The sequence below is a fragment of the Ostrea edulis genome, chromosome 10 (genome assembly GCF_947568905.1).
Source record: "Ostrea edulis chromosome 10, xbOstEdul1.1, whole genome shotgun sequence".
Lineage (NCBI taxonomy): Eukaryota > Metazoa > Mollusca > Bivalvia > Ostreida > Ostreidae > Ostrea > Ostrea edulis.
Genome location: NC_079173.1, coordinates 30,540,360 through 30,561,039, shown reverse-complemented (window position 1 = coordinate 30,561,039; position 20,680 = coordinate 30,540,360). Strand labels below are relative to the sequence as shown.

At 35.1% G+C, this 20,680-nt stretch overlaps 2 protein-coding genes across 2 annotated transcripts in view; both read right to left on the bottom strand.

Annotated features, from left to right (window-relative positions):
- The window catches only part of LOC130050694 (deleted in malignant brain tumors 1 protein-like), a 28,568-nt gene extending 21,422 nt beyond the window's left edge, over window positions 1-7,146 (bottom strand). Inside the window, exons 1-3 of the mRNA XM_056150921.1 lie at window positions 6,802-7,146; window positions 6,638-6,667; window positions 6,371-6,518 (exon numbers count right to left, since the gene is read on the bottom strand). Coding sequence (XP_056006896.1) covers window positions 6,371-6,518; window positions 6,638-6,667; window positions 6,802-6,988 — 365 coding nt within the window. The 5' untranslated portion in view covers window positions 6,989-7,146. The remainder of the gene's footprint in view (window positions 1-6,370; window positions 6,519-6,637; window positions 6,668-6,801) is intronic.
- A 329-nt stretch (window positions 7,147-7,475) lies between these two features.
- LOC130050693 (neurotrypsin-like) lies at window positions 7,476-13,865 on the bottom strand. The gene is made up of 6 exons (XM_056150920.1): window positions 13,840-13,865; window positions 12,667-12,824; window positions 9,890-9,916; window positions 9,539-9,683; window positions 8,241-8,416; window positions 7,476-7,831 (listed from the first exon to the last, which is right to left on the bottom strand). Exons 1-6 carry the CDS (start codon window positions 13,863-13,865, stop codon window positions 7,803-7,805), a joined length of 561 nt encoding a protein of 186 aa, XP_056006895.1. The 3' UTR covers window positions 7,476-7,802.
- Between the last annotated feature and the right edge of the window lie 6,815 nt (window positions 13,866-20,680).

Genomic DNA, 20,680 nt, shown 5'->3' with positions numbered 1-20,680 from the left:
TGGAATCAGACTTGTGATGCTGGAAATCTATAGTGATTAATAAACTATACATGTACAAGATCCATAACTTCTTTTTTTTCAGTTTGTGAGGGAGAATCCTCATGTCTCTTTCATCTGTAGACAAATAAACAATGTGTTTTGACCAGAGCAATTTCCAATCCTTTTTGCAGCATAAATTCAACATTGTGGCAACTGGGTTAAACTTTGATAGTGAAGTAATACATGGCAGCACCTTATCCCATGCTCTTAAAATTTCTGTTTGACACACACTCATGACATCCACTCAAACATTACAGAGTGCAGCAAAATCCCATTGTAATAGGGGATTCAAAATGGATAACTGGTACAAAATATGGTACATACTATTCAAAAAGGATAATGAATTTGACATATTGATGTCTTGGAAAAGGAAATTCTGACATCGGGGCTCTAAGCGTTTTCAAACATTGTCATTTGATAAAAGTGTTCTACATTTTTAAAAATAGAGATTAATATGTCTTTACATACATAGGTGAGAAAGTTTCCATTATTCCTAGCCGAGACATACCATGTATGCGCAAAAAATTCATAAACAAATATCACACTACTCACATAGAAAATGTGGACCTTACCGTCAGATCATCAAGCGCAGCGAAACACGCCATTTCGAGATTATAGTCGACGAAAGCTCGGTAACAGTAATGAATAAGTTACACTCATTTTGTATCTATTTTGTGACTTTCTTTATTAAAAGGAACAGTTCTCTAATGTGTAACGTGCAATTACTACGTAATTCAATAACTTGAAGCATGAAGCAGTTTCACTTTGCCACCGGATATAAGAAATTTTATTTCGTATTCCGATCCCAATCGAAAGTTGTTGACTGGGAATGACGTGTTTTAATTCAATCTACATGTAACATCAAGCATTTTTTATATCACATTAAAAAAAACCAAATATATACACATACACAATGTTGTAGAGTTATTTCTTGTAAATTTTCTGAGGTTTCGCACCATATTCGATATTTCGCGCCACGGTGTCAATAGGGTTTGTGTGCAGTTGTCGTTCGTTTCCCTATCAATGTTTATAGGTGACGCTGTGCTACAAACGACAATTTTCAACCTTATCTTTTATTTTTCTATGTCTATCAGTATCAATTTGATCGAAATCTTGTATTCAGATTGATTTGAATACAATATCATTGCATTTGTTCACATGTCAATTATCAAAATTAGATTAATTCAGAAAAGTTACATGGATTGTTTAATGGCGGATGTTTATAAAAGTTTATGTTGATTTACCTAGGAGTAAATCAGCTGACACAGAACCCCCGCTGACGACCACTATACAAATCAATACAAATTACTGCGCAGAAAAGTGCGTGATGACCCAGGGAGATTGAACATAGTTCAACTCCCAAAAATGAGAAAATCTGCAAATGAATACAGATAATCTCTATATACGTTCACTGAAAATTTTGTGATCCATATGGGCGCCGCCATTATGCTTTGTTCATTAGTTGCTTCTACAGTTATTCGTGTTTTCATTTTGATTGCCAAAAATACAAGACTAACGTGCAATTTGTAATTCAAACACCCAGTTTGTTAAAAATCAATTGTATGATTATTATTGTTACAGTCTTTAGCCAATCATCAAATAGAAAAACAGTAATACGACTAAATAGATGAACGAGTTCATGGGTTTCTTTAAATAAAAATATACGATATATTTGTACGCTTACTTTTCACCACTTTGAATTTATTGGTAAATTTTGTTTTGTTTTAACTGTCTTTTTAAAAATTGCAAACGGGGTGTATTTTTGTTTATAATTGTTTGATTTGAAAGAGAAAAATGTCGAGGCTAAATGTGACGTCACTATGCACGGTTTACGTCGGTTGGTGCTACATGTATATTATCCGCGTTAAAGGAATAGGCGGATCCTGTAATTATCCTCATAGATATCCCTCTTTGATACTGGGCGTTTAGCGCAAGGGCAATTTCATAAATAAGACATATTTTTAAATGAATTGTAAATTACCGTACTGAACAGAATTATGACTATCACTTGGGGCACGCCAATGACCATATCATGCTTCGCTCGGTCCAACGGTCACACCGTATATATATTACGAACAAACTGAACAGTAGTAATAGAATGATACACGCTGTAGTAACAGAAATCAACAGACCTGTAATGTTAGGAGGAGTGTAGTTTTCTGTAAAATAAAGGTAAATGTGCATCAATCATTTCAGTGTTGGAAAATACCTTGTTAGTTTTAGACTGTACTTATGTTTAGTATTTACCTTGTTAGTTTTAGATGTACTTATGTTTAGTCTTTACCTTTTGCGTTTTTACTCAAGAAACTAGTCTGTTAGCATTTGACTAAATTTGATGTATTTAGGGGTCGGCACAATTTCATGCCTTTGTCTTGAATAGAGTAACATGTGGAATAGAATGCATCAAAAAATAAGAAATCGCTGAAAAACAAATTCTGGGTTGATGTATTTGATCCATGAATCGAGCTACAGCATAAACAAAATCCATTTACAGTAACAGCAGATGTTTCAATCCTTTACAACACTTATGTTCCTCTGGTTGGATTAGCATTTTAATAAATCTATGTTTCACTATACGACCTTATAAATGAAGACGGCTTGTTCTTGACTTATGGATTTATCTGTCACATTTATCCAAAAGTGAAAATCAAAAGTTTAGAATATATGAGTGTTATAAATGCTCTTAAAAATCACAATATGAGTCATAACGTTCCACCCTAGCACCATATTTCCTGACCCTGGGGCCATGATTTATACAATTTCGATAGAAGGTTTTCTATGTACTCGGTTTCAATGTTTGATGTCCAGAAAAATATTTTTATAAAAAAAGAACATAACGCGTTTTATGAGCCATAAAGTTGCAACACCAGCCCCAGGACCCCAGCCCCAGGACCCCAGAACACCTTACCAAGGGGCCAAAAATTTCACAGTTTTGTTAGAGGTTTCTCTTATTGATACAATGTACTCAGTGTGGTTGTTTAAAACGTCACGGAGTTATTCAGAGGTTTGCAAAAATAATGCATTTTCACTTGAGAAAGTATTAAGCCTACTCTGGCAAAATGGCAATAAATCTTGCAAATTCCCCAGACTCTTGCTCTTGAGACTTTCTACAAATGAGAGTCTGGTACGATTCCTATTTTATTTTTGTGACCAGTAGAGGGCGTTAAACCAAAACAATAACAATGGCTACTCCTTATAAGGATACATGCGTTTGTTGTTAGTTACAAAGCAAACAGAGATATTCTATTGTGTTTTGAACCAAAATATCTTTTAGTATTGATAACTGAGGGTTTTCAATTGAAAATTTAAATTGTTCCTTTGTAAAGAAACTTTGACAGTCGCTTCGAAGTTCCTACATGTTTCTCACTTGTGCAAAGGCTCGAGAGTGAGGGTCTGGGGAAAGCGAGACTACAAGTTTGGTGGTGGGCTCATCATGCCTTTACACACATTTTGTCGGCTAAATGCCCTTGAATAAATACGATTACATAGCATTGAGGTTTTGACTCCACCCCTCAGTCCCAAGGGTACACGAGGGTACAGTGAACATAAAACTAATAATTCTAGTGAAAATCCTAGTTTTAATTCTCTTTACCCAAAATTTTCCATAACATAATATTCTATTTAAAAAATGGTCATGAATTTCCGACAAGTTGGTTATGCTCAAATGTCAACGGACGACCGACAACCACAATAGCTATTGCATTGTTTCCACTTTACAATCCGACATCATATTTCACTGTTATTATTCCTGTTCGCAGACTCGAATCCTGCAAGTGACATATTTATTGTGACGTCATTGAAATATGCCCCTTTTATTCAAGGTTAAGCCAGTGCTTGAAAATACGTTTCATATCTTCAGAGTTTTAACAATACCCCCCCCCCCCCCGACTTACTACAGGACACGGAGGCGTCTCTCGTGTGACGACAGAAAGCTTTTCCCCATTGTGAACTAGAGTGGCACTGTTTCAGATCAGTCTCATTTCCATTGCAGTGGAGATTATTGACCCAAACCGTGCCATTTCCTGGTCCAAATGTAGCACGTGGAAAATGCCTAAAAATAGATATAACAAATGACCTTTATCCGTCACTGATGCTGTACCATAATGGATCATGATATCCTAAAAGGATAATATAAAACACCTAGTATACTAAAATAATTAAAGAAATGCTTTACAATCAATTGAAGTAAATTAGATATAACTAGACTTTTAAGTTGAATACTAAAAAATATCGATTCAAACGATTATAATTTATTATTTTATATCATCACCAAAGAGGTTGGTTTTTTGGAGGGAGGGGGGGGGGGGTCTATTGGAGTGATCCTGAACATCCGTCCGTTCGTAGACAATTTTGATCAGGATATTTTCTCCGATGGCATTGGTTGGGATTTGTTCCTAGATTTCGTAGAAATATTGTATACTATGTGAACTTCTGTACATAGTAAATTCACGGCAGACGTAAAAATAACAAGAGGCCCATGGGCCACATCGCTCACCTGAGTCACCTTGGCCCATATCTGAAGACTTTCCATATATATTTGCATGTAAAACCTTGGTCCCTATTATGGCCCAAACTACCCTTTGCAAACTTGAATCTACACTATGTCAGAAAGCTTTCATGTAAATGTCAACTTCTTTGGCCCAATGGTTCTTTTAAAGTTTTTTTCTATATTTGTATGTAAAACTTTGACCCCCCCCCCACTTGTGGCCCCATCCTACCCCCCGGGGACCATGATTTGAACAAACTTGAATCTGCACTATGTCAGAAAGTTTTCTTGTAAATATCAGCTTTTCTGACTCAGTGGTTATTGAGAAAAAGATTTTAACTATATATTTGTATGTAAAACTTTGATCCCCCTTGTGGCCCCATCCTACCCCTGGAGCCCATGATTTGAAGAAACTTGAATCTGCACTATGTCAGAAAGTTTTCATGTAAAAATCAGCTTTTCTGGCTCAGTGGTTCTTGAGAAGAAGATTTTTAAAGTTTTTCCCTATATATTTGTGTGTAAAACTTTGACCCCCCCCCCCTTGGGGCCCCATCTTATCCCCGGGGGCCATGATTTGAACAAACTTGAATCTGCACTATATCAGAAAGTTTTCATGTAAAAATCAGCTTTTCTGGCTTAGTGGTTCTTGAGAAGAAGATTTTTAAAGATTTTTCTTATATATTTGTATGTAAAACTTTGATCCCCTATTGTGACCCCATCCAACCCCAGGGGCCCATGATTTGAACAAACTTGAATCTGCATTATGTCAGGAAGCTTTCATGTAAATCTCAGCTTTTCTGGCTTAGTGGTTCTTGAGAAGAAGATTTTTAAAGTTTTTCCCTATATATTTGTGTGCAAAACTTTGATCCCCCTTGGGGCCCCATCTTATCCCCGGGGGCCATGATTTGAACAAACTTGAATCTGCACTATGTCAGAAAGTTTTCATGTAAAAATCAGCTTTTCTGACTCAGTGGTTCTTGAGAAGAAGATTTTTAAAGATTTTTTCTATATATTTGTATGTAAAACTTTGATCCCCTATTGTGGCCCCATCCAACCCTCGGGGCCCATGATTTGAACAAACTTGAATCTGCATTATGTCAGGAAGCTTTCATGTAAATCTCAGCTTTTCTGGCTTAGTGGTTCTTGAGAAGAAGATTTTTAAAGTTTTTCCCTATATATTTGTATGTAAAACTTTGATCCCCCTTGTGGCCCCATCCTACCACCGGGGGCCATGATTTGAACAAACTTGAATCTGCAATATGTCAGGAAGCTTTCATGTAAATTTCAGCTCTTCTGGCCCATTGGTTCTTGAGAAGAAGATTTTTAAATGACCCCACCCTATTTTTGCATTTTTGTGATTATCTCCCCTTTGAAAGGGACATGGCCCTTCATTTGAACAAACTTGAAAGCCCTTCACCCAAGGATGCTTTTGGCCAAGTTAGGTTGAAATTGGCCCAGTGGTTCTGGAGAAGAAGTCGAAAATGTGAAAAGTTTACAGACAGATGGACAGACGGACAGACAGACAGACAGACAGACGGACAGACAGACGGACGCCGGACAAAATGTGATCAGAATAGCTCACTTGAACCTTCGGTTCAGGTGAGCTAAAAACTAGATGAGTCTGCAATAAGGTCAAACGTAGAAAATATATCAGAAGTATAGTATTGGATGTGGTATTCAGATTGTATGTTACACGCATTTAGTACAACTCATCAACAACGAACTACATACTCCAACCACTTTGTGACGGATAAAAAGTTTGTCCAAACAGCTAATAGTCATAATACATGAGGTTGAAGACGCACGTTGATATAGCTTTCTTCAATAATGTTTAGAGGCACTCACCATCCTCCATTATTGTATCCCAGCATTCTGCAAATGACCTCAGCCTCTTTTTCATCGAAGTCAGAATCGCATATCGTTCCCCAAATTCCATTGTGTCTAATCTCCACACGCCCGGTCCACGGGTTTTCTCCCTGTACTAATCGTATTTCTAAACAAAACCCAAAAATCGTGACAAATCGAAATATTGTGAACGAAAAGGATTGCTCCTGCTGGACAACACGAACAAAATTTAATCATGAAAGAAAAGATGAAATTGAACCAAGTTACCCTCTGTAATTCCTGTCTCAGGACCTTTTCCTGAAAATATTTAGAAAAAAAAATCTTTATTTTTTCCTTTTCTGAACTGTCGAATAGAAAATAATGAAAGCTTTTTATTGAAGAAAGAAATCTGTAAGTTTAGACGTGAAGTTCATGGATTTCGATGCACTTACTACATGACAGTCCTGCATCGCTAGAATGGCGACATCCGTTCTTTCCCCAAGGCTTGAAGTAACACTGTCTAATATCATCTTCATTACCATGACACCGCATATCATCCAACCATATCGGTCCCGTTCCGGATTTATACGTTCCATATAAGAACGGCCTTTTTGATACAGAACAAACGATTAGCTTCATTACAAATCAGACCCCCATGGCCCATCGGAAGACGTTCTTATAGATCTTCGGAGCCCCTCTTTAACCGGAACGTTATGCTAATAGTCTACTAATTAATGAAGCTTGCAGACTGCAATCAATATGCTACTATCGAGAACATTCTAAATCTTTACACCTCTAAATTAGGACCGGTCGCGGTAGCTCAGTGGTAGTGCGTTCGCTTCGTAGTCGAAACTTAGACTTAGGTGTGAGATTTTGCTCAAATCTTGACTGCTCAAATAAAAGAAAACTTAAACTTTAGTTTGAGATTTTGTTTTTCGAGAAATGCAAGCCAGGCTTGAACTTTTCGACAAAATTTCAAACTAAAGTTTTCTTTTACTTGAACAGTCAAAATTTGAGCAAAATCTCAGACTCAAGTCCACGTTTCGACTTTAGTTTATTTCGAGAAGTCCATAAACTGAGAATAGACTGAGTTTATTTCGAGAAATCCGGGCCTGATCCTATAAATGATGTGCCTATGGGGGAAACATCTATATACTAATATTTCCCTGTAGTGTAGCCAGCCTATTTATAATCCCTGCAGGGAATTCGACAACACTATACGCACCAACCACTGTTATTGTATCCCAACATTCGACAGAAGACTTCCACTTCTTGGTCATAGAATCCGTTTGAACAGACCGTTCCCCATACCCCAGCGTGTTTCACCTCCAGTCTACCGGACCAGGCATTCTCGCCATCAACCAGGCGGACCTCTTCACGATAAAAACCATCTCAATAGTTTATGTATCCGTCTTTTATAACAGTTTATAAAGCCTGTCTTAACATCATTAACTTACTTACCGGTTGTCACATTAGTTTTACCTGTGAAATGAAAATGAACACATTTTTTTTTTTACAATGTTGTAATCTTTATATTGCCTACCATCTACCAACATGCCGCTGTTTAGGCGACCACAAATGAAAGATGCAATTCTAGTTGTGTTAAAATTCAACTTTAAAACATAAGGAATCTTGTATTCATATTAACTCAAGATCAGTTCTTTATTACTTTTTACGTTACAACGATACAGTGGCGGATTCGGGATTTGTTAAGTGTTTTAAAGGTTATTTTCATGGTTTATTGGTTTGTTTATATTTATGAACTTGTTTGTATGTAAAACTTTCAAATGTTGTTCTACTATATTTTTTCTCGTCAAAAATGGGGGAGGGACTGGAATTCCGCCACTGCGATATATCACACACACAGTCAAGAAACTTGAGGATACCCTACCACAGTACACTGAGGCGTCATAGTTGTGACGACATCTGTAATAGTCACGTGCCTCAGCATTTCCCCATCCGTTCTGGTGACATTCGTTGATGGTCTGTTCGTTCCCTGTACAATTCAGACCGGTTATCCATACAAGGCCCGATCCTTCACCAAAATATGGCGCTTTGAAAGCTTGACTGTAAGAGTGTAGTAACAAGTTCAGATTATCATAATTATATTCCAGATAGATGTACATGTATTCACTGGTAGTGCAAAACTATACACAAATAGATTCGTTGGTCGTATATGCACTAGTATCAAGGTCAAGTGAGTCCAGTGACCTTGATATCTATACATAAAATTGGTATTGCTTCAGAACCAGGTCTGATAAAAGACCTGGGATTTTCAGAAATTATGAAAAGATAATGGTACATGTATCTACAACTTAATATCAGGGTCATATGACTCCAGTGACCTTAACCTCTGACTTTGAACTTAAAATTGTAATAACTTAAAAATCAGAATTCATCGAGACATGGAATTATTAGAAATAATAAGAGGATACAAAGTAGTATTAAGGTCAAATAACTCCTTTGATCTTGATCAAGAAATTCGTATTGAGAAACAAGACCGATAGAGACATGGGATCTTCAGAAAGCATGAGAAATGATAAAGGGATATTGGGACCTACAAACTAGTATCTCCAGTGACATTTTAATCATAAAAACTTTAGAACCGGCGCGGATAGAAACCTGGGATCTTCAGATATGATGAGAGAATATTGGGACCCCCAAACTAAGATCAAGGTCAAGTGACCTAAGTTTTACCAAAGGAAACAAAATTTTAAAAATCAAGGTGTTTGTTATGGTGTTATCTAGATTTTTAAAATTAAAAATGGAATTGATTTTGAGCTAGGGAGTTATAAAATTGAATGCTCATTTCTGGGAAATATACTTAATGTGTCATATTCCATGGGATATGAAAGACACGGTTAATTGATTGATTGTTTTTATGTCTCATCGAGAATTTTTCACACATGTTGAGAAATCACCAGCTGTAGGTGAAGTTTTTAAAAACGAAAGTCTCGTGTCGAGACATGTGTTGGCACGTTAAAGAACCCTAACTGCTACGGCCCTGAGCGCAAAACGATACATCACCTATTAATGGTAACGTCTCACTTTAGGTAGAAAACTTTCAAAGGGATGTAAAACAAAAAATTCAACATAAACGAACAAGTGGAATCTTTAACTATACATACCCTACATTACGATAAGCACAATTTCCGTAGTATATAAATCGATGGGATCCTTTATACATACCCTGCATTGGGATATCCCAGCATTCCACAGATGACCCTGGCTTCTCTGTCATCAAAACCAATGCTACATATCGTACCCCACTGACCATTGTGTCGAATCTCAACTCTACCCGAGTCAGATTCATTGGATCCCACGAGACGAATGTCTATTAAAACAGCCCTGATTTTATATCTAGATGATATTTAACAAACGAGAGAGAGAGAGAGAGAGAGAGAGAGAGAGAGAGAGAGAGAGAGAGAGATAAACATGTACAGTGTACACATTGATAGTTATTGTAATTTTTTCTCTGAGCGCACTTACAATTATATCATGGCGTTGTATTGTATAATTTCAACAATGATTCAAACTTACCTACTAAGTCGAGAAAAGTAGAATTTTCTGTAAGGAAGAATATTCATAAATTAAAAAATACAGCGTAGACGATGAAAAAAGAGGCCAATGGGCCACATCGCTCATCTGAGTCACCTTGGCCCTGCAATTGTTCAGCTGTGGTGATTTTTAAGAGCCTTTATTCTCACGAAAATTTTTGATCCCATATTCATGATATGAAATAAAAGGGCTTGCCATAAGAAAACAAGATACAAAATATGAAAAATCTATCTTGAATCGTTCAGGGGATGTAAATAGGTCAGATTTTTATTAAAAGTTAGTCAAACTTCCAGGTCAAGGTCATAAGATCACACACCATTGCATCACATGAAAGGTCTTCGGTAAAGAATAGTGAGAATCGGGGGAAAGGCCATTTTTAAAAAAATATTGAAATCTGGAATATATTTCACTCATTTATTTCGTAGATTTTAACCATTTTTTAAAAATCAAGAACGAGGTGGCGAGCGGAAGAGGATACGGATGTGGCGAGTCCGTCCTTCCTCCGCTTTTAAAAGAAATGGCAAATGTAAAATGCCGCAATTTCGGCGAAACTCCTTACTCCTGGATTACCCGTCGTTCCAAAGTGTTTTAGATTTCTCGAGTTCACAGCTTAAATTTCAAACTAGCCACGTGATCTTAAGAAACAAAGTAACTGTTGAGACAATAAAAGTCAAATGAATGAAGGGGACTTATGGGGAGAGGGATAGTATAGGCTAAAATAATACAACCTTACAACTTTTACAAAGGCTATAGGTTGTACAAATTACGGAAAGTAAGTAACATCACTTTAACATTGATATGTACATGTAGGGGTTTAGAGTTTTCACCTTGGGCTGCAAGGTGTTTGTCTCGTATAGTAATAATTCGCCCATTCTAGATAATTATGCAACATCGAAAATGCTCAAGAAAAATATGATCGATGAGGTATTCAGGTCACCTGAGCCAAACTTTTCACATTTTCGATGTATATCCTCAACAATCGCTAAGAGAATTTTGATGAAACGTGGTACATGTATATATAAACTACTAAAGGTCCTCTACCGAGTTTAGTCATTTCGTTTCTTTTGTGTTGGATCCAGGGATAACCCAAATACGTCACAGATGGTAATCATAACTGCTCCAGTTAAATACAAATAATCAAGAACGTCTTAGCTGTCTAGAAGATGTTATTTCGTTGAAATCAGATTTTTAAAACAAATCCACCTTTACGGCGTTTTTCTTGGCTTTGCCAGGAATGCACAATTCCACGTTATTTGTTGAAATACCTAGCCTGCCTATTTATACATCGGTTACTTCAGCTTGTACTGTTAATAAACTTTTCATTAGCATTTCTGTTTTATAGCACATCTACCAAGACCATTTATTTATCTCAGGTATGTTCAGTGAACCATGACACTAGTATCACCGGTGAGCGATATAGGCTCATTGGGACATCTTGAATCCTTTCAAACGATGACATTTGGGTCAACGGTGAACTATATTGGCCCAATACAACTTTTTATTTTCTGATAAATTCTAGATTTTGGACTAAAGGACTTTTGGCCTAGTGTTCGGATCTTCAAACTGGTAGACCTCAGACTGGTGAATCTTCGGATTAGTGAATGGTCAGTTTATTGTATTGTTTATTTCCAAATGCAATACTGCTTATATATTGCAAATAACTTATATTACAACAATAACATAAATGAGAAAGACATCGATACGCTTATATTGTAACTATATAGAGATGTTTATTCCATTGTACCTGTGCAATGCATTTTTGACCGGCTCTTTACAATTAATCACGATAGTTTTAAATGTACGAATATACACATATTTATGCATCGATTTTCAATTAAGGAATGTCTGGACAAATGAAAAATACCTGTGCAGCGTCTACAATTTAGTAGGAGTTGCTGTAACCTAGTGGGTAGGGCGTTTGCTTCGCAACCGAGAGGTGCAGATTCAGTTCTAGCGTCAAACTTTAAACGCTTAGAATAGTAGGTACTTTCCCTGTGTTAGAAGTAAAATCACGTATCGTTCAGATATGACCTTGAAAACAAAGGTCGTGTCAAGGTAAGCGTTGACATATTAATCACCTAAAGCTTATGGCATGGCAATCACCTAAATCTTGTGACATTTCAGACACCTAAAGATTGTGAAATCTCAGACACCTAAAGCTTGTAACATCTCAGTCACCTAAAGCTTGTGGCATCTCAGTCACCTAAACCTTGTAACATCTCAGTCACCTAAACCTTGTGACATATCAATCACCTAAAGCTTTTAACACCTCAATCACATAAAGCTTGTGAAATCTTAATCACCTAAAGTTTGTGACATCTCAGTCACCTAAACCTTGTGACATCTCAGTCACCTAAAGCTTTTAACACCTCAATCACATAAAGCTTGTGAAATCTTAATCACCTAAAGTTTGTGACATCTCAGTCACCTAAACCTTGTAACATCTCAGTCACCTAAACCTTGTGACATCTCAGTCACCTAAAGCTTTTAACACCTCAATCACATAAAGCTTGTGAAATCTTAATCACCTAAAGTTTGTGACATCTCAGTCACCTAAACCTTGTGACATCTCAGTCACCTAAAGCTTGTGAAATCTTAATCAGCTAAAGTTTGTGAAATCTCAATCACATAAAGTTTGTGACATCTCAGTCACCTAAAGCTTGTGACATCTTAATGAGTTAGAAATTCTCAAATGAAACGTAATACAACTCGCATACAAAACAAAAATCTAACATCTACAAAATGCCATAATTACGTACTACAGGAGACTGTGACGTCAGACCGATGAGTGCAGTAGTTGTCTCCCCAGCTGTGAGTGGATGGACAATGCAGGAGGTCCACCTCACTTCCGGTACATTGTAGTCCATCGACCCATATTAGACCAGTCCCTTCTCCCAGGGTGTTGCGACTAAACGCCCTGAAACAAATTGTATAAATTTTCTAAATTTACAACGCCTGTACACATCTGTAACGAACACACGCTGATCCATGTTCAGAATCTGATGTATCTCTGATCAAAGTTCCAAAAACAATAAAATTTAACATATTTTGATAAATTTACTTTCGTACAGAATTACACTACTGTATTTGAATATAGTGATGTTCATGTTTACTCTGATGGGAGGTGAAATTGTGTCCCATATAGGATATCATAATTCCTCTGGTATGCAAAACACGTGTCAACGATTACCTCCATGAAGATCAGAAAACCGGACACTGGATTAACTTCAAAGCCGATAAATGGATGATAACTTAAAACCCAAAACGTGTCAAAAGTGTAATAAATGGATGCTATCAATTTGGTAAAGAAAAGATAAAATGCCAGCGATTCTGACACAAGTGCAGACTACATGTATAACGCTGCCATTGTCCATTAAACTCGTTAATTCGGATTGTCATGCCGCCTTTACAAAATAAAAAAAATAGGGACTAATGGTTATTGTCAAAAAAGGTTGGCGTGCCCCGCCCTCTGATTCTAGATGTACACTGGTTTTGACTACAGAATACTCCGTTTATCCGATCGAGATAAAGGGCTCACGTCGGATGTGACCGCTCGACAGGAGATTACTCCTCCTAGGCACCTGATCCCACCTCCGGTATGTCCAGGAGTCCGTGTTTGTCCAACTCTTTATTTTGTAATCCTTATAGGAGTTATGAGATTGATCACTGTTAGCTATCTTCACCTTTTTATATGGATATTTTTAAGGCTTTGTAACTGAGGGCAAAATCATTTTGGGATGAGTCTGTGTATCTTAGTCAGTTTTCGACATAAAATTTATTCATAAAACATGTCATCTGTACATGAACTGAATACAAGTCAAATATCATTTTGAAGGCATATCGCGGACGGTATGCTAAGCGGACAGACAAAGCACTCAGAAAACCTTACACCACTTCCATAGCAATTCTGATAAAAATATAAAAAGGCATACCATCCACCGTCATTGTATCCCAGCATTCTACAAATAACTTCCGTTTCCCTAGAATCAAACAAAGTACTGCAGAGTGTTCCCCAGACGCCATTATGCTTTATTTCGACACGTCCAGTCCATGGGTTCTCACCTCCTACCAATCTAATATCTAGAAATACGAAATCTTAGTGTTGGATATGCAAAGTCAGTTAAAAATGTTATAAATGGTAAGAATGCAAGCTTCTGTCTCTAAATGAAATGTATCTATCTTATGTAGGTCAAGGCAGAAAGTCAACTGAGCTTCAATATCCCTCCCTCGCCAGAAAATAACCTACAGGATAAATTAAGATCCTTTTGATCAATATAATAGAATAATTGTTTTACGTTCTTTTCTAAATATCCATTTAGTTTCAATTTAGTATCAATAGCACTAAAGAAGACGTTATTTAAGTGTTTTATACATAAACATTATATACCAAGTTTGGCCCCACCCTGGGGTTAGAATACCTATTCCGGGGATCATGAAATTTACAATTTTGGTAGAGGCCTTCCTCCTCTACATCACTATACATCTAGTTTTTCTTAAACATGTTCGGTTCTAGAGAAGATTTTTGAAAATTGGTCAAGTTTGGGCAGTTTTTGCCCTGCCCCTAAGGCCCCAATTTGTGTCCTCTTGTCCCAAAGATGTTTCATACCAAATTTGAAAAAAAATTGGACTGATAGTTATCAAGAAGAGGTTTAAAATGTTCAATTGTTAATGCACGACGACATACGACGACCAATTGCAATAGACCACCTGAGTAAACTCGAGTGACCTAAAAATACATCCAAGTCTAATGCGGTAAAGCTACAGCTGGTGACATCTCATTAGGATTGCAAAATGCACGTGGTAAAGTAAAACAAAGCACTTTACAATGTCGAAATGAACGAAGCTGGAGACAGGATATGCCACCATAGCATCTACAGACAGTACCAAGTACAGACATTTTATCATGCTATGTTAGTACTAACAAAATGAACAATTGTATTTCTTAATCTGAAAATCAGAATTGTATAGATAGGTTTACACGGAATGTGAAATTTCTACAAAATCTAATATAAGATAAATCAATGACATCAGAAAAATCTTCGGACAGACGAGCGGACAGGGTAATGTCCCCCATCTTGCTATAATACCTTATCCAACATTCACATTACTTAGAGTCAGTTAACCTATAACTCATTCAATCCGAATGCATTTATACACGATTATTCAAAGAACAACTTCCGAATCAATACTTACATGTTTACATATAGTATGCAAATAATAACACTGTTTAAGTATTACAAAAGCGAGAAACATACCAAGTATATCCTATTTGTTTTTGATAAATTATTAAGGTCAGAATATCATATCCATAGCATGAATCAATACACAGGCGTGTAGCTTTATATATTAAGTTTATACTTTGCTTTGTCTCCTGTTGGTACATAGATTATCCAACAGTTACCTTCTGTTCTATTAGTATCAGGATTATATCATTAAACAGTTACCTTCTGTTCTATTAGTATCAGGATCATCAAACAGTTACCTTCTGTTCTATTAGTATCAGTATTATCAAACAGTTACCTTCTGTTTTATTAGTATCAGTATTATCAAACAGTTACCTTCTGTTCTATTAGTGTCAGTTTTATCAAACAGTTACCTTCTGTTCTATTAGTATCAGGATTACATCATCAAACAGTTACCTTCTGTTCTATCAGTATCAGTATTATCAAACAGTTACCTTCTGTTCTATTAGTATCAGTATTATCAAACAGTTACCTTCTGTTCTATTAGTATCAGGATTATCAGTTACCTTCTGTTTTATTAGTGTCAGGATTATCAAACAGCTACCTTCTGTTCTATTAGTATCAGGATTATCACACAGTTACCTTCTGTTCTATTAGTGTCAGGATTATCAAACAGTTACCTTCTGTTCTATTAATATCAGGATTATCAAACAGTTATCTTCTGTTCTATTAGTATCAGTATTATCGAACAGTTACCTTCTGTTCTATTATTATCAGGATTATCAAACAGTTACCTTCTATTCTATCAGTATCAGGATTACATCATTAAACAGTTACCTTCTGTTCTATTAGTATGCGGATTATCAAACAGTTACCTTCTGTTCTATTAGTATCAGGATTATCACACAGTTACCTTCTGTTCTATTAGTGTCAGGATTATCAAACAGTTACCTTCTGTTCTATTAATATCAGGATTATCAAACAGTTATCTTCTGTTCTATTAGTATCAGTATTATCAAACAGTTACCTTCTGTTCTATTATTATCAGGATTATCAAACAGTTACCTTCTATTCTATCAGTATCAGGATTACATAATTAAACAGTTACCTTCTGTTCTATTAGTATGCGGATTATCAAACAGTTACCTTCTGTTCTATTAGTATCAGGATTATCACACAGTTACCTTTTGTTCTATTAGTGTCAGGATTATCAAACAGTTATCTTCTGTTCTATTAGTATCAGGATTATCACAGCTACCTTCTGTTCTATTAGTCTCAGGATTATGACACAGTTACCTTCTGTTCTATTAGTATCAGAGTTATCAAACAGTTACCTTCTGTTCTATTAGTATCAGGATCATCAAACAGTTACCTTCTGTTCTATTAGTATCAGTATTATCAAACAGTTACCTTCTGTTCTATTAGTATCAGTATTATCAAACAGTTACCTTCTGTTCTATTAGTATCAGTTTTATCAAACAGTTACCTTCTGTTCTATTAGTATCAGGATTACATCATCAAACAGTTACCTTCTGTTCTATCAGTATCAGTATTATCAAACAGTTACCTTCTGTTCTATTAGTATCAGGATTATCAGTTACCTATTGTTTTATTAGTGTCAGGATTATCAAACAGCTACCTTCTGTTCTATTAGTATCAGGATTATCACACAGTTACCTTCTGTTCTATTAGTCTCAGGATTATCAAACAGTTACCTTCTGTTCTATTAATATCAGGATTATCAAACAGTTATCTTCTGTTCTATTAGTATCAGTATTATCAAACAGTTACCTTCTGTTCTATTATTATCAGGATTATCAAACAGTTACCTTCTATTCTATCAGTATCAGGATTACATCATTAAACAGTTACCTTCTGTTCTATTAGTATGCGGATTATCAAACAGTTACCTTCTGTTCTATTAGTATCAGGATTATCACACAGTTACCTTTTGTTCTATTAGTGTCAGGATTATCAAACAGTTATCTTCTGTTCTATTAGTATCAGGATTATCAAACAGCTACCTTCTGTTCTATTAGTATCAGGATTATGACACAGTTACCTTCTGTTCTATTAGTATCAGAGTTATCAAACAGTTACCTTCTGTTCTATTCGTATCAGTATTATTAAACAGTTACCTTCTGTTCTATTAGTATCAGAGTTATCAAACAGTTACCTTTTGTTCTATTAGTATCAGTATTATCAAACAGTTACCTTCTGTTCTATTAGTGCCAGTATTATCAAACAGTTACCTTCTATTCTATTAGTATCAGGATTATCACAGAGTCACCCTTTGTTCTATTAGTGTCAGTATTATCAAACAGTTACCTTCTGTTCTATTAGTGTCAGTATTATCAAACAGTTACCTTCTATTCTATTAGTGTCAGGATTATCACACAGTTATCTTCTGTTCTATTAGTATCAGGATTATCAAACAGCTACCTTCTGTTCTATTAGTGTCAGGATTATGAAAGTTACCTTCTGTTCTATTAGTATCAGAGTTATCAAACAGTTACCTTCTGTTCTATTAGTATCAGGATTATGAAACAGTTACCTTCTGTTCTATTAGTATCAGAGTTATCAAACAGTTACCTTCTATTCTATCAGTATCAGGATTATATCATTAAACAGTTACCTTCTGTTCTATTAGTATCAGTATTATCAAACAGTTACCTTCTGTTCTATTAGTATCAGAGTTATCAAACAGTTACCTTCTGTTCTATTATTATCAGGATTATCAAACAGTTACCTTCTATTCTATCAGTATCAGGATTACATCATTAAACAGTTACCTTCTGTTCTATTAGTATCAGTATTATCAAACAGTTACCTTCTGTTCTATTAGTATCAGAGTTATCAAACAGTTACCTTCTGTTCTATTAGTGTCAGTATTATCAAACAGTTACCTTCTGTTCTATTTGTATCAGGATTACATCATTAAACAGTTACCTTCTGTTCTATTAGTATCAGTATTATCAAACAGTTACCTTCTGTTCTATTAGTGTCAGTATTATCAAACAGTTACCTTCTGTTCTATTAGTATCAGGATTACATCATCAAACAGTTACCTTCTGTTCTATTAGTATCAGTATTATCAAACAGTTACCTTCTGTTCTATTAATATCAGTATTATCAAACAGTTACCTTCTGTTCTATTAATATCAGTATTATCAAACAGTTACCTTCTGTTCTATTAGTATCAGGATTACATCATTAAACAGTTACTTCTGTTCTATTAGTATCAGTATTATCAAACAGTTACCTTCTGTTCTATTAGTATCAGGATTATCAAACATTTACTTCTGTTCTATTAGTGTCAGGATTATCAAACAGTTACCTTCTGTTCTATTAGTGTCAGGATTATCAAACAGTTACCTTCTGTTCTATCAGTATCGGTATTATTAAACAGTTACCTTCTGTTCTATTAGTGTCAGTATTATCAAACAGTTACCTTCTGTTCTATTTGTATCAGGATTACATCATTAAACAGTTACCTTCTGTTTTATTAGTATCAGAATTATGAAACAGCTACCTTATGTTCTATTAGTATTAGGATCATTAAACATTTACCTTATGTTCTATTAGTATCAGGATTATCAAACATTTACTTCTGTTCTATTAGTGTCAGGATTATCAAACAGTTAATTCTGTTCTATTAATAGCAGGATTATCAAACAGTTACCTTCTGTTCTATTAGTGTCAGGATTATCAAACAGTTACCTTCTGTTCTATTAGTATCAGGATTATCAAACAGCTACCTTCTGTTCTATTAGTATCAGTATTATCAAACAGTTACCTTCTGTTGTATTAGTATCAGAATTATCAAACAGTTATCTTCTGTTCTATTAGTATCAGTATTATCAAACAGTTACCTTCTGTTCTATTAGTGTCAGGATTATCAAACTGTTACCTTCTGTTCTATTAGTATCAGTATTATCAAACAGTTACCTTCTGTTCTATTAGTATCAGGATTATCAAACAGTTACCTTCTGTTCTATTAATATCAGTATTATCAAACAGTTACCTTCTGTTCTATTAGTATCAGGATTACATCATTAAACAGTTACCTTCTGTTCTATTAGTATCAGTATTATCAAACAGTTACCTTCTGTTCAATTAGTATCAGGATTATCAAATAGTTACCTTCTGTTCTATTAGTATCAGGATTACATCATCAAACAGTTACCTTCTGTTCTATTAGTATCAGTATTATCAAACAGTTACATTCTGTTCTACTAGTATCAGGATTACATCATCAAACATTTACCTTCTGTTCTATTAGTATCAGTATTATCAAACAGTTACCTTCTGTTCTATTAATATCAGTATTATCAAACAGTTACCTTCTGTTCTATTAGTATCAGTATTATCAAACAGTTACCTTCTGTTCTATTAATATCAGTATTATCAAACAGTTACCTTCTGTTCTATTAGTATCAGGATTACATCATTAAACAGTTACTTCTGTTCTATTAATATCAGTATTATCAAACAGTTACCTTCTGTTCTATTAGTATCAGGATTATCAAACATTTACTTCTGTTCTATTAGTGTCAGGATTATCAAACAGTTACCTTCTGTTCTATTAGTATCAGAATTATCAAACAGTTACCTTCTGTTCTATCAGTATCGGTATTATTAAACAGTTACCTTCTGTTCTATTAGTGTCAGTATTATCAAACAGTTACCTTCTGTTCTATTTGTATCAGGATTACATCATTAAACAGTTACCTTCTGTTTTATTAGTATCAGAATTATGAAACAGCTACCTTATGTTCTATTAGTATTAGGATCATTAAACATTTACCTTATGTTCTATTAGTATCAGGATTATCAAACATTTACTTCTGTTCTATTAGTGTCAGGATTATCAAACAGTTAATTCTGTTCTATTAATAGCAGGATTATCAAACAGTTACCTTCTGTTCTATTAGTGTCAGGATTATCAAACAGTTACCTTCTGTTCTATTAGTATCAGGATTATCAAACAGCTACCTTCTGTTCTATTAGTATCAGTATTATCAAACAGTTACCTTCTGTTGTATTAGTATCAGAATTATCAAACAGTTATCTTCTGTTCTATTAGTATCAGTATTATCAAACAGTTACCTTCTGTTCTATTAGTGTCAGGATTATCAAACAGTTACCTTCTGTTCTATTAGTATCAGTATTATCAAACAGTTACCTTCTGTTCTATTAGTATCAGGATTATCAAACAGTTACCTTCTGTTCTATTAATATCAGTATTATCAAACAGTTACCTTCTGTTCTATTAGTATCAGGATTACATCATTAAACAGTTACCTTCTGTTCTATTAGTATCAGTATTATCAAACAGTTACCTTCTGTTCAATTAGTATCAGGATTATCAAATAGTTACCTTCTGTTCTATTAGTATCAGGATTACATCATCAAACAGTTACCTTCTGTTCTATTAGTATCAGTATTATCAAACAGTTACATTCTGTTCTACTAGTATCAGGATTACATCATCAAACATTTACCTTCTGTTCTATTAGTATCAGTATTATCAAACAGTTACCTTCTGTTCTATTAATATCAGTATTATCAAACAGTTACCTTCTGTTCT

Coding starts and splice junctions, on each gene's coding strand:
- LOC130050693 (XM_056150920.1), bottom strand. CDS start 13,865: ATGCTGGGATACAATGACGGTGGATG. Junction 9,917..12,666: donor TGACGTCACAGTCTCCTGTA/GTACGTAATTAT, acceptor TCTTCCTTACAG/AAAATTCTACTTTTCTCGAC. Junction 9,684..9,889: donor TACTTTTCTCGACTTAGTAG/GTAAGTTTGAAT, acceptor CTGTTTTAATAG/ACATTCGTCTCGTGGGATCC.